Source organism: Frieseomelitta varia, unplaced genomic scaffold (genome assembly GCF_011392965.1).
Source record: "Frieseomelitta varia isolate USP_RPSP 00005682 unplaced genomic scaffold, Fvar_1.2 scaffold_300, whole genome shotgun sequence".
NCBI classification, from domain to species: Eukaryota; Metazoa; Arthropoda; class Insecta; order Hymenoptera; family Apidae; genus Frieseomelitta; species Frieseomelitta varia.
Genome location: NW_025110036.1, coordinates 442,684 through 456,993, shown reverse-complemented (window position 1 = coordinate 456,993; position 14,310 = coordinate 442,684). Strand labels below are relative to the sequence as shown.

At 33.3% G+C, this 14,310-nt stretch overlaps 3 protein-coding genes across 4 annotated transcripts in view; 2 read left to right on the top strand and 1 right to left on the bottom strand.

Annotated features, from left to right (window-relative positions):
• The first annotated feature begins 4,058 nt into the window (after positions 1–4,058).
• LOC122529672 (peptidyl-tRNA hydrolase ICT1, mitochondrial) lies at positions 4,059–5,100 on the top strand. Its single transcript, XM_043656007.1, has 3 exons — positions 4,059–4,302; positions 4,519–4,707; positions 4,787–5,100. The coding sequence occupies exons 1-3, from the start codon at positions 4,147–4,149 to the stop codon at positions 5,045–5,047; spliced, it is 606 nt and encodes a 201-aa protein (XP_043511942.1). The 5' UTR covers positions 4,059–4,146; the 3' UTR covers positions 5,048–5,100.
• A 218-nt stretch (positions 5,101–5,318) lies between these two features.
• Positions 5,319–7,469, top strand: LOC122529669 (clusterin-associated protein 1). Of its 2 annotated transcripts, XM_043656005.1 has the most exons (6): positions 5,319–5,525; positions 5,609–5,805; positions 5,974–6,372; positions 6,460–6,698; positions 6,774–6,955; positions 7,092–7,469. In XM_043656005.1, exons 1-6 carry the CDS (start codon positions 5,504–5,506, stop codon positions 7,358–7,360), a joined length of 1,308 nt encoding a protein of 435 aa, XP_043511940.1. In that variant the 5' UTR covers positions 5,319–5,503; the 3' UTR covers positions 7,361–7,469. The 2 variants fall into 2 exon arrangements, with proteins under 2 accessions (XP_043511940.1, XP_043511939.1); XM_043656004.1 differs by having other exon boundaries at positions 5,320–5,805.
• Positions 7,470–7,654: 185 nt separating this feature from the next.
• The window catches only part of LOC122529668, a 52,825-nt gene continuing 46,169 nt past the window's right edge, over positions 7,655–14,310 (bottom strand). Inside the window, exons 4-7 of the mRNA XM_043656003.1 lie at positions 13,068–13,269; positions 12,019–12,246; positions 10,026–10,336; positions 7,655–9,610 (exon numbers count right to left, since the gene is read on the bottom strand). Coding sequence (XP_043511938.1) covers positions 9,103–9,610; positions 10,026–10,336; positions 12,019–12,246; positions 13,068–13,269 — 1,249 coding nt within the window. The 3' untranslated portion in view covers positions 7,655–9,102. The remainder of the gene's footprint in view (positions 9,611–10,025; positions 10,337–12,018; positions 12,247–13,067; positions 13,270–14,310) is intronic.

Sequence of the window (14,310 nt, the reverse complement as noted above, 5' to 3'; positions counted from 1 at the left end):
AGCAAATAATAATAGAATGATTGTGAAACTTTCCACGAAATCTCCAACGATCATCCCCGAAACGCATCCAACCCCCCGCGAACGCGGCTTAGGTAAGCCACTTAGGTTCGCGTGCCGCGAGAATTTATTTTACTCGGCAAGCGTATCGTGGATTACACAGTCGCCTTAGTAGAATCCAACCGAACACGCGAACAAACCGAGGCAAACCGCGTGTTCGTGCGCATGTACGCGCGTTCCACCAGGCTGCGATCACGCGCCAAATTGTGCAATCCTTCTTTCCCATTTTTTTTTCCATCCTTCTCTTCGCCAACTCCTTCGCCGTTTGTTCGTTGTTAGGCCAAACGACGACAGATCGGAAAAATGTAAACACGTATCGAAAGTATCCAGATGTTTGCGTGCCTTTGCGGCAAGACGCACTTTGATTAAAAAATTACAGAGCAGTCGAACTGCACTCGTTTTGACTTTTCTGTGGATTAATTATCACTGTGTGTTGTCGTATTGTCAAAAGAATCTCACATTGATCTTTATGTAATTGAACTTTGTGATCGCTGGTAAATTGCTCGCGGAGATTATTATGAAATTTCACTTGGGCAGGGTCTTTAGATTCTTGGATTTTTTGACTCACGTCGAGGGGAATGTTCTAAATTCTTGAATAAAAAGACTTCGTATATTAACTCCGGACTTGTATCGTTCGGATCTTTTTAAATTATCTCCTTTTCAAATTAACTGCCAGTGAATATAAAATACAGGATGAAATCGATTTCTAAATTTTCAATAATCTAATAGTCTACAGTCTACGTAACTTAATTAATTAAAGACTTCATATTTCACTAATTTTAACGATGTGCATGAAACGCAAGATGAAATCGAACGATCTAGCAAATAATCCTGCAGTCTGCGTGTGCAACTTAATTTCTTACAGATCGGAGATTGCATTTTTATTAATTTCGGCAAAAGACAGCAAGTGCTCGTTGTTCGCTTTTAAACTTTAGCCAAATTCGAACACTTTTAATATAAATTAATCAAAGCTTCTCAAACAGGCGTATCATCTAATAACACGTAGACGCACGTAATCGAATAACGATACTTATGCCGAATCATCGATACGTGAAAATCCGTGTAACGTTACGATAATTGCAATTTTGTGTCAATGCTATCAGCAGCGTCGACTCATAGTCACGAGTCACTTTCATCATGCACCGTTTCAAGTGTTTGATTCGGTTGAATCACCAACAAACTACCGAGGCAATTTTTCTACGTTCTACGACTGTTCCTACGAATTGGCTCGCGATTCTAAAGGTGAGTAAGTTAGATATATGAAGCGATCACTCCGAAAGTTGAAACGTTATTGAGGAAGGAAGTTAGTGCGATGGGCGACTGGTAGCGTTATCTGATACTAGATTTGAAAGTGCTGTTGAGTTGTACAGTTACATGATTTCTGTCGGAAAAATAAATGCCAGTTTTCTTCGAGTATTTAAAACTTATCGTATTAGAGAAACTGTTGTTCTTAATTAATAATGGAAAGACTAAAACTGTTCATCTTAATAATTAATATTAATTCGATGCTAATACAAACAAGCTGAACGCTTAAATAATAAATATGAATATGTACTCGTTGATTTTTAACAAATGATTTAAATTTATAGTGGTGAAAGCTGTAGTAATTAATTTACTGTTGTCTGCAGTAATTAATTTATCATTGATCCCTATATTTCGATAAATTACCAAATTGTGGATATTTCTAAAAATTTATATCTTTATGTGCTCCATTTATTATATTATATTATTATTATGTATTTTGTCTAGTTTATATATTTATAATATACAATTTATATATAAATTTAAATAAATAATTTAATATAAATATATAAAATAATTTATACTATATATGTATTTTGTCTAGTTTATATATGTATAATATATAAATGATTTATAATATATAATTAATATATAAATTTAAATAAATAATTTAATATAAATATATAAAATAATTTATAATATATAATTTATAATATATATGTATTTTGTCTAGTTTATATATTTATAATATATAAATGATTTATAATATATAATTTATATATAAATTTAAATAAATAATTTAATATAAATATATAAAATTATTTATAATATATGTGTATTTTGTCTAGTTTATATATTTATAATATATAAATGATTTATTATATATAATTTATATATAAATTTAAATATATAATTTAATATAAATATATAAAATTATTTATAATATATATATATATATATATATATATATATATATATATATATATATTTTGTCTAGTTTATATATTTATAATATTACTTTCAAAATATGTAATATTATTAAATATACGATATTATAAATTTTGTCTATTTTATGTTCATGCATAATATGCCCGAAATCTCCAACAAATACGTAAAAATCCGCAATCCGAATATCTATGAACAATTTTTATACATCGATAGAAAGATTAACATCAATATTAATGCATCAATGGAATATTTTATTTATGCCCTCTCTCTTTTAATAATTTTCATAGACATCCACGACCTGCTCATAAACAGTAATATTAAAATTCAAAATTCGATATATCAGAATCACGCGCGCCTGACGAAACGAGATATCGAAACTATACTTCGTACAGTAATTACACGATTAGAGTGCACCTAGTTCAAAAATGGCGCGCGTCCAGTCGACTTTACGACTGATTTTTGTAATTGATAGATTTTCACCAGTACAATAACCCGTGGTACTGTAAAGCAGCGGCCTTGTCACAGTATTTAGCCGGGAAAACCGTACAGCCGAGTTAAGAAGTTCGGCGTCCTTGCGGCAGATCGCTTGTCAGTTATTACCGTCTTTACCAGAATGCGTTTCTGCAATCCTCCGAACGATTGCAAAACCAACGATTACGCCAATAGTTTGTATAGTCAACGACAAGTAATTTTAACCCTATTCGTTCTATCGTTGAAAATACTGGCCATTCGATTTGTTCGTTTTTTAATCTATTAATTGGTTCATCGGTAGTTAGTTTGGAACAGACGTGGGCGTTGTTCGAATAAAATACTTGAATAATAATTATTTGGATAATATATCGATTTATCGTTTTAACTACGTTAGCTTATCCGAACAATTCTTTTTCTTCAACCGATTTTTGTTATTTTACAGCCTGCTACCATTTGCACTGTTAGTTTTTAACTCATAATTCTATCGACCATATACATACTAAATGCTAATTTGTAAGTCTGTGACATGTAATGCTAATTCGTGTAGGAAATAATTATGTTATAATCAAAAATTAAGTTATATGCGAATAAAAAAACGTTCGCGTTCAGCAAATAATTTTCAGCGTAGATGTAATAATATTATTCATACTTTCTGATTTTAATTCCTATTAATTCCTCCTAGTAGCGCTGCGATGCAAAACTGCCTAAATCGATATAGTAGGGTGTGACACGGAAATGATAAAGGGTCGGATGATTTGAACTGAATCGGTAAAGTTGGGAATGACACTAAATCGGTAAAGACACTCTAATTGTAAGTTTTCAATTTCATGAAACTATATTAAACGAATACAACTATAAATTGTTAATGATACATCGTTGTATTCGTTTTAATGATATATGCTTTCGTATACGAAAACTCATGTGTAATAAATTTTAAGTATAACATTCAATATTATTGCATTACATTATATTTAAAATATAATCGTATTAATATAAGAACATATAAAACATAATATAAAGAATTGAATCAAAATTAATTGGTCTCAATTATAAAAAAGTCTCAAGAAATTGAAAATATCACACGTACTGTTATTTCAATTAAATAATTTGATAAAAATCATTTGCTTACTTGAAGTATCTTGTCTCCTATTTAATCACTTCGGTCCATGGAAGCTTATTAATCATTATTTATACACTTTTTGCAATAAATCGCACTAAATTTCCGTTAAAACACAAGCACAAGTCACTCGCGTCTTCCGAGATTTCACTGAACGTACAAATTCGATATTGAATTCGAAATATCGAGATCTTGCAAGGAATTTTTGCGAGAATCGATTCTCGAACTCGTAGCGCTACGTTCACGTGATACATTTGTTATTACCGACGTATAGGTTATGATATGACTTGAAAATTTAGAAGAAAGACAAAATGAATATTGCCAGCAGACAATGGATCCGAATTTTCGCAACGGATATAACGCATAATCAGTTTTGTGTTCTTGGGAGAGCTCTCGCTTATAAAAGTGCTTTTTCTCTTGACAAACTATACCCTACGAGCAATATAAAACTTTACACGCCAACGTTTGTAAGTTTATTATAATTTATTACATTGGAATTAATTATTTTTTATGTTACGTTTCATTTCATACAGTATTTCTATTTTTATTTTTACAGCACAGTTATAACTGTTATAATTACAAATAGCTTTGGCTGATTACTACTTTTATCTCATTCATTTCATATGCTGTAAAATATAAAAGAATTAATGAGAGAGAATTTTTATATTATGTAACATTTTTAGATTCCTGAAGATCCAAATGCTAAATTTAATGGTTACATACCAATTAAAGAACTTGAAATCACATATAGCCGTAGCAGTGGTGCTGGAGGACAACACGTAAATCGTACAAATAGCAAAGTAGATGTAAGATTACACATAGAAAGTGCTAAATGGCTAGCAGAGGATGTTAGAAATAAATTGTTAGAACAGGTTTGTGATCTTTAACAAATGCAAACAAATCATATATATACAATTTTGTATCGGAAAATTTATAATAATATTATTACAGCATAAAAATAAATTATCAAAAGAAGGTCATCTAATAATCAAGTCAGAGTTGACAAGATCACAACATTTAAATTTAGCTGACGCTCTTGAAAAGTTAAGAAAAATAATATGGGAAGCAGCCAAACCACCGTCAAAGATACCTCCTGAAACTCTAGAAATGAAAAGGAAACAACACCTTAGAGCAGCAAGAGAAAGACTTTTTGAAAAACGAAAACGTTCTGAGATCAAACAATCTAGGATACCTCCTGTTGTAGACCTTTAATCTTATATGTTGTATATAAATCAATATAGTTTTGAATAAATAAAGTATGGTATGAAGTATGTTAGTAATGGATTTCAAGCGATTTTTACTGATTCTTAACTTTTTAAAATTTATATTTAAAAAAAGGTAATTCGATTAATTAACAATTGTTATTCTAGGATAAATATTGAATACATACTGTAATTCATTACCAATTAATTAATTAATAAATTAAATTAGTTATATAATTAATTGTAAATAAATTTTTTTAATTTGATGCGCAACTATAGTTGCAACAAAAATAGAGAAAAATCTGAGAACCGAAGAATTTTCGAAAAATCGCCTTTTAGAGGGAAACGTAATACCTTTATCTGAGTTAATGTTTCCTTGACAACGTTCTGACTGAAAATCAAAACATAGCGTGGAAAGTTGAAAAAAAGTGTTGCGATTCACTTAAACTCTGTTTTTAAAAGGAAAATGTCGTTCCGTGACTTAAGAAGTATTTAAACAATCTTTTTTACAATGAATATTGTTACGATATAGTGTATACTTTTATGATAATTGCATTGAATCTTTTGATAGATTTCACGGAAGTAATGCGGGTCCTTGGTTATCCGAGGCTAATTTCTGTTGGAAATTTTCGACTACCGAATTTTCCACTGGTTGCCGAAATTCTTGTTTGGCTGGTCAAAAGATTTGATCCAGATGCGGATATACCTAGCGAACACAGTACCGAAGAAGAGCGTATTTCATTAATACGCGCAGTTGCTGAATTTATGGTAATAAATCTGATACAACAGTTCGTAATTTTTAATTAATTAATTTCTATATTCCACAAAAATGAATTTGTAAATTTGTAAAATCTCATTGTTGAATTTTATAATATATGAACAAGTGAATTAATTCACATTACTAAATTTAATATTGTTAAATAATTACGAATATAGGCTTTGAAAACAAATGTCAAATTAAATACAAAAAAGTTATACCAAGCTGATGGCTACGCTGTGAAAGAATTGCTAAAAGTAGCTACACTACTGTACGATGCACAGAATAATAGTAATAATAACAATATAATGTCCGATGACAGTTTCAATACAGTTAGCTTCGACATTTCCAATAAAATAAACGAACTGAAATCAACGAGACAACTAGCCAGCCAATTGACTGTTACTGGTGCATCACTTTTTGACTTGCTCGGGCGAGAAGTTGATCTCAGAGAGATTCGTAACTCAAAAGTTGCTAGACAATTTGACACGACAGAAATCGAGGCTGCCCTGAAAGATGTTATTGAAAATGTACGTAAAGAAATTGAAGATACCAAGAAACAAATTGAGAGTGTAAAGGTATTGTCTCCTCGTTTTGGTACTTTAAAAATACATTTCTAATTTCTCTAATCTCTGAATATTCGACTGCAATTTCTCTGATTTAAGGACACGGAGCAAAGTTTAGATACGAGAATCGAAAGACGACGCGCCGAACTCGACAGAAACCAGAAAAGATTACAAACATTAAAAAAAGTGCGTCCAGCTTTCATGGAGGAATTTGAGAAACTTGAAGTTGAACTACGAGCTTTGTACGACGATTATATTCAAAAGTTTCGTTACCTTGCGTATCTTGAACATCTGTATGAAGATGCAGCTAAAGCGGAACAAGAGAGATTTGAAAGACGGTACATTTATATAAATTATGAATTATAAATTCACTCTGCAAAGAGCACAACATAATGTTTTCCAACTCAAAATAGGCAAGAAGCAACGCGAAAACAGTTAGAGAAGATGAGGGCTGAGGATGCTAACTTTGAGAGCATGATGGAAGGAAATGATTCTATATTACCTACCAATCTTCAAGAACCTCCACCTCCTCTTGCTAATAATATAGAAAAACAAAATACCGAGAAGGCAACACCAAGCAGTCGGTTGAAATCAGGTAAAAACATAGTACATCATTTTTTTTTTTGTTTTCAGTATTTTTAAAAAACTTGTTATAATATGTAGTTATCTTAACAAAGTTAGTATAATAACTGTTAAAGCTACCTTGTAAACGTATTTTCTAAATATAACAGCTGGCCGATCATCGAGAATGCAAATATCACAGCGTCGTATTTACGGAAGCATGTCTGGACGTCAGAGAGGGACTATTCAAGAATCAAACGACAGTGGCGGTTCGCTAGATAGTGACAGTGACTTGTTGATCGATGGTGATCTAGACGACGACGACGACGACGATATTCTAGACTCTGTGGGAGGGCCAGAGATCAGGAATTTTGATTTGAAGGTTGGGCAAGAGAAACGAGCCGTTAGTAAGCTAGATCATTCGGATGAGGATTTTTAACCATTACAAAAAAACAATTACAAAAATTTCAAAATATACCGTCCATGTAATTATCGATCTCTGTACGCATATCTTTACAATAAACTGTAAATAGACGTATTAATAAAAAGTAATGTATCGTTAGTCTTCGTGATCGAATAATTTAGACGGTGGTAAAAAATACTTAAGATATTATGTATATATATATACAGCATACGTGTGTTAAATAATATGAAATTCAATTATTCGTATAATTGTACATGTATTCCAGACTTATATTTACGAAATATATTTTCAAGGGAATCAAAATACATATTGTCGTCGTATAATATTTATTAACTTCTTCAACACGACCAAACGGCATGTTGACTGTGGCTTAGCACCGATCACATGTACGTATTTCACCTATCCTACATGCTGCGTGTACGTAAATGCACGTACACCTCAGTGTATACACATATATACATAAATGTATGTGCGCGTAAAAAATGTGACATTATAAAAGAAATAGAAACAGTTTGCAATGTTCATTGTCATAACGCTCGAATCTGTAGTTCCTATCTAGCTGATATTATATCGTGATGCTCTCTCATTTGTTGGCATTCCGAGCACGATTAACAATCATGTTCCTCTTGAAACGTAGCTGCTATTGTATAACAGCTCCGAGATCGCCTTTAGGGGTTTAATAAAAAAATATATATATATATATTCGCGAAACAACGAATACAATTGTTAAAGGCAACTAATGTCAATCCCTGATAAAAAAAAAAAAAAAAAAAAAAAAAAAAAAAAAAAAAAAAGAAGAAAAAAAAGACAAACGAATTCTTCCTCTGAACAAGAAACCAGTTCCTCGTAAATAAATCTTGCAAATATAACCGATCGAATATATAAATCGGCTACGTGTAAATCGGCATTTTAAAAACATCTTTCGCATCGCTACGCGTTCGCTATCAGATTAAATACTAGATGTCCTAGATACATATTATACATACAATAAACTACGACTAAGGTATTGATCCTATGGATATGCGTACGTTTTTCTTTATTACGTTGTGCGGATTTATAGGTGTCGTAAAGGAAAAACGAGATCAACGAGACAACAATGTAATATCAGATTTATCTTACATTATAGCCGACAATGTAGACCGAAAACGTAGGCCCTGCGTGATAAGAACCTCTTACGTTCTTCCTAATGCTACAATAGTTCGACCTCGCGTAAATCGGCCCCTCCGATTCGAACCAAAAAAGAAAAAAAAGAGAAAAAAAAGGAAAAAAGGAAACTCGTACATAAATACAATACCGTATAAAATCGTGAAAGAAGCACCATAGCGTAAGAGATACAGGATCGTTCGGGAAAGCGTTCGTTTCGTCGCTTACTGTGTACAGTTACATACATACATACTTCCCCGGCCGATCGTGAGTCTTTCTCACGTAGAAAAATATTATTCGTTAGCTTTTTCAATGAGCGTCTTCGCGCCTTCCTTCGGCACAGTGCTGGGCACACTTTACTTTTCTCGTCGTTTTGGCTCGCCGTTTTCTCTCTCCGTGGTTTCCCGTAGACGAGATCTATTAGGCGTGGACCGCGAAAGGTAGAAAAAACGTGTGTCATGTGTGTGTGTCCCTTTCTCCTCCGAAGTTCAAAACAGCAAGAGGAGGCGGGAGAGCCACTACGGGCCACCGTAGTTGTAGAAATATGTTCTCGCTACCTTGGGCGTACCAGTGAAATTACCAATATCCCAAAGCGTCTCGACGATGGTCTTTCGCTACCTGACCGACTTCAACACCGGGCTCGCTTTTATCCGCGGCGTCACCGCCGGCACCGGCTCCAACTTCGGCAACGAACAATCGGCGCTTAGGTCTGTCCAGGCTCTGCCAACGTTCACCGCTAGCCTCTCCTTGTATTTGTAGGCCGTTCTGTCCACCACCGACTGCGTCTTTATACAATCGTCGCCGCCGAACTCGCAGACCCGATAGTGGTGGAGAATCGCGGCGTCCGATGGAACGTTCAGCGTCCCGTGTCCCGGGATAAACTCCCAGACAAAGTGATTGCCAGCCTCGACAACGTCCTGCGGCTTGCAAACGTATTTCGAGCGCTGCTTGTGCGGATGAAGTTTCGTTCGGCGCCTGGTTTTCCTCAGAGTGATCAGGCCAGCCTCTATCGGCGTCCGGCTGGTCACCACGAAAGGATCGTCCGCCCATTGCAGATAGAAGAACGCGTTCTGAAAGGAATACGCTCCGGTGGATTTCGTATTTATACGACTGCTCATCCACCTGGAAACACAGGACTTTTATTTTTATCTATACATTTCGTATATATTTGGGGAATACAGGTTATTGATATTCCGCTCTTTTGTTTCGCCACGATAAAGTTTAATTGATATTAAATTCCACTGTAACTAGGGACGATCTTCATGCGAAAGTGAGAACAAAATTTTACACATAGTCGTCTCTTCTTTTACGATTAAATAGATTCCCCTTAGATTTCTCGTTGATTGCATTTAACTTGCAGACTCTTGCTACGATTCTCAAATTTCTTACATTACATTTCGATCTTGCTCTTACATCAGCAAACTTTGATGATGATTATTAAGAGGAACGTAACGAAGTTCGTAACTATTTCGTAAATTAATAAAATTATTTGTTGTACGTCATCTGGTAGATGTGATAGTCTCGAAGCTCTCCTCACCTGATGAGATCAATGATCGTGTCGTTGTGCCTCGGTATAATAAACTCGTCGAGGTCCACCAACGCCACGTATTCGTATTTGTACATAGATCGATAAAGGCAATCGTTCAGAGCGGCGAATAATCCCTCCGTGCGAATCTCTCGTTGCGAGATCATGTCTAAATGATGCCAAGGTAACACGGTCACGAGGCCTTTAGCTTCGTAGTACTTGAGAGCGCATCCGGCCTCTGTGCCAACCGTGTCGTTGTATAGAGTTACGTGGCTAGCGCCAAGCAGCCTGTGTAGCTCGATAAACTCTATTAGCTGCAACATCTAGAATCCGAATGTTCAGATAGTTCAATTAGTTTGGTGAGTAGTCTGGCCGTGAGTTCGGTGATTTGGTAATTGTAAAAATTCTACGTCCTGTCAGGTCTTTGTATAAACTTGTTTGGAGCAACGAATGAAGGTCTCGTGAAGAAACCTGTGTTTTGAAGTGAGTCCAATTCAAGTGACTGAGGAGAAGGTTTTAAAAGTCCCAGAACTTTTCAGTTCAAATTCGATACTTGCGACTAAATGCAAGTTTATTCAGTAATTTCAGTGCTTCTACCTCGAATTCCGAATCTTGTCTAGTTCTTATTATCATGAACATTCTTTCTTGGAGCTCTGATTCTAAAATCTTTCAATACTCAAATTTCAGTTCGAATAGTTCATTCTGCAACTTCACTGAGTTCTAATCTGTGAAATCCTGAGAACTTCTAAATTTAGTAATTTGGTAATTTACTTTCATCAAGCAACAGATAGGTCAATAAAGAAATCCTATATTTTTAAAATGTCATTTTAATTGTTCATTCTGTTTGCAACTTCACTAACATAAGTTAGTGGTAGAAAATTCTGAGAACTTTCAAGTTCAATAATTTAGCATTTCTAACAATACTATTAGCCTCATCAAGCTCATATATTAAGGAATAGACAAACCAACAAAGAATTCTATATTTTTAAAAAATTCAGCTCCAATGACTAAAAAATATGAATTCCAAAGCATCCAATATTCGACAGTCTAAATAATTTAGCAATCGTTAGCAACTTCTGAGTTCTAGTAGAAAATTCTGAGAACCGTTAAATTCAATAGTTTGCTACTTTTAACAATTCTGCATTTCATCAAGTCTTTATGTTACATTCACTTTCTTCAAGCAACAGACAGATCCTAATAAAAATCCTACATTTTTAAAATGTTCAGCGAGTCGTGTTGTGTTGTCCTCGTAAAATTTTAATAGTCACATCTACAATAAACTAAATGGAAATTATTATATATAATATAATTATTATATATATAATAGAACTATATATCATATATATTATATTATATAATATATATACTATAATAATTATATTAATACAATTATTATAATATTAATTATTAATATTATAATATATATTATAATATTATACAATATTAATATAATTATAATAATAATATATATTATAATATTAATTATTAATATTATAACATATATTACAATATTATACAATATTAATATAATTATTATATACTATAATTATTATATATAATAGAACTATATATCATATATATTATATATTATATAATATATACTATAATAATGATATTAACATAATTATTGTAATAATATATATTATAATATTAATTATTAATATTATAATATATATTACAATATCATACAATATTAATATAATTGCTATAATAATTATTATATATATAATAGAACTATATATTATATATATTATATAATATATATATATATATATACTATAATATAATTGTTATAGTAATTATTATATATATAACAATATATCATATACATTATACAATATATTACACTATAATATAATTATTATAATAATTACACATGTAAAATAGACCTACATTTTAAGTATCAAGCATAGATATTTTAACTATTATCCGTAATACTGTCAAATACGTTCGTGTCACAGTAACTCGCAAATATTTCTACTTCACCAAACAGAGTGGAACTTACTCTGTTGTAATCGTAATGCAGGGGTTTCACGCAAACGGCCAACAGTTCCTTGTCCTTCTTCCTGGTCTCGGGCCGATTCTGCACGAGGATACGATTCGTCGGCGACGCTTTCAGCCGGGCCACGACGCTCACTGTTTCCGGCACTCTGTCGGACGTAGGCGATTCTTTCGGCAACGGGCAAATCACAAAGCAGGCACTGTACTTCAAGTTCCAATTTTCTCTGATCACCTATTGAAACGATCGGGATAATCGTTAGGTTAACGCCTGCCACGTCCATGCTTTCTACGAATTCTATTTCAATCGTCGACGAGGGAAGGCCGGGTGTATTACGAGTAACGAGCAAGTCAAATGTATACTCTAATTTATCCACGACGTGGATGGGGAAGGGTAAAAGCTTGTTCGAGGTGGTACCAAGAGAAAAGGAAAGATATTATGCGTGGCAACGAGTCAACTTCTACGTATACGTGCTAGAGTACTTTAATTTCGTGGAAGTCATTTTTTTCTAGCCTCTCTTGATTTTCTTTTTTTTTTTTTTTGTTTCTTGGCTATCTTGTACTCTGGGTGCTCTGTTACGATATTTGAAGTTCAACAGGTTTTCGTAAGTTCACTAGAAAACTGCGTGAAATATAAAATTCGTGTGATATTGTATATTTGGATATTCGCATGTTTCGCGAAAAATGGAGACAATCAATGTTTCCAAATTAAATATCTATTCTGCAGGGCAGAAGAACTTAAATTTCTAAGAATACAATCATTGCAGATCCAATATCTCACGAAAAGAATTGAACGTGTTCGCCGTTCTGACAGCAGTTTGATATTAAATGAGGAATTTTTCAATATTAAAAAAAAGTGTTTCGAGTGTATTATGCCTTTAACAAAGAACAGGGATCATTTTGTGCTTTTTAGCTGGTCTGAAAATATTTTATTATGACCGTGCCACGAATATATTTTATTCTTTTTGTTCTTCGATAATCCGCCCGGTTTCAAAGGTAACGTCATAGAAGTATCTTTTTCTTTTTTTTCTTTTTTTTTTCATCTTCTCAACACACCTTCACTTTAGCGGCCACAGTTACGGAAGCAGTTATGTTCCCTCCGTTCTCTGGTCGATACCAAAGTCTACACCAAACACGCTCTGGTCCTCTCGTCTTTGTTGCGCTTATTATACGAACCATTCCCTGACTTTTACCTGTTGGCGCGCCTGTTCCGCCAACCCTGTCGTCGAAGTACGCTGAGTATACAAAGAATTTGAATCTGAGAATTGAAAAAAGAGAAACACCGCGTTTTTTTAGAGTTAGATCGACTGGTCTCGTGTTAGGTGATTCGATCATCCCATGAGTAACGTGGTCTCAAGAATAACTTTTTTGTGTTTTATTGCCTTCTTCTTCCTCGATTGGGTTTCCAATTTTTCACTGATCTTTCTTCTCTCCGTAATAAATATCAACTACTCCTCTATTAAGGAGTCAGGACGGTTTGAAATTTTCAAAAAATCGATTTCTTTTCGTTTTCGTTTTAAAGTAGTAGTTTGAAGTCTTAGAAATAAGATACGAAAGATTCTAGCTTTTAAAAACGACTTATCTTGGGGTATGATAATAAATCCGCGGATACAGAATAATTGAATTTGCATCACTGTTTACTTTAACTTTAAGCAGTATTATAAAGTGTAAATCGTGTGAGCCAAATATTATCTTTGGTGAATCGAATATTAGGGGAGTTGGATTCAATTTAGTTGCGAACTGTAAGAACTGTGAGCTTCGATATATAAGTAAAAATAGTGAGTAAAGGATACGTATGAAAAATGACGTTCTGAAACTTTAAACGCGTTTTTCTCGAAACTAGGTTTTTAGAAACGGTGTGCGAGATATCTCGGAATCTAACCAACCGATTACCGTGAAACTTGGTGTGTATCTTTAGTGTAACATTTACTAGAGATTGACGATCGAACATTTTCTAATTTTTAACAATTTCGAAAGATATAAACAAAAAACGTAGAAACTTTTGGCATAAATTCGACACATCAAATAGCTATTTTCATAATTTTCTCAGGAATAAAAATGTTGGATCGTCAATCTCTAGAGAATATTGTTTACTTTTGAACTTTTCTTGCCTTTTTGTTGCAACAAATCCTGTTTGGCTGGAATCATGCAGTGTAAAAAAAAGTTATGTAAAAAGCTAAATAAGAGCCCTCTTTTTTTTCTCTTTCAATCTTTTTATAAAGCTCATGTCAATCAAATGTGTGCTTTTTTTCTTTTACTAGCCCTCCAAAGTATTTTTAAGTAATTTTTGGGCCCGTCA

Excerpts from the sequence above, each read along its gene's own strand:
- LOC122529672 (XM_043656007.1), top strand. The coding sequence starts at position 4,147 with ATGAATATTGCCAGCAGACAATGGATCCGAATTTTCGCAACGGATATA. Across the intron at positions 4,303-4,518 it reads AACTTTACACGCCAACGTTT|ATTCCTGAAGATCCAAATGC; the intron begins GTAAGTTTATTA and ends TAACATTTTTAG. Across the intron at positions 4,708-4,786 it reads GAAATAAATTGTTAGAACAG|CATAAAAATAAATTATCAAA; the intron begins GTTTGTGATCTT and ends ATATTATTACAG.
- LOC122529669 (XM_043656004.1), top strand. The coding sequence starts at position 5,581 with ATGATAATTGCATTGAATCTTTTGATAGATTTCACGGAAGTAATGCGG. Across the intron at positions 6,373-6,459 it reads AACAAATTGAGAGTGTAAAG|GACACGGAGCAAAGTTTAGA; the intron begins GTATTGTCTCCT and ends CTCTGATTTAAG. Across the intron at positions 6,699-6,773 it reads CAAGAGAGATTTGAAAGACG|GCAAGAAGCAACGCGAAAAC; the intron begins GTACATTTATAT and ends AACTCAAAATAG.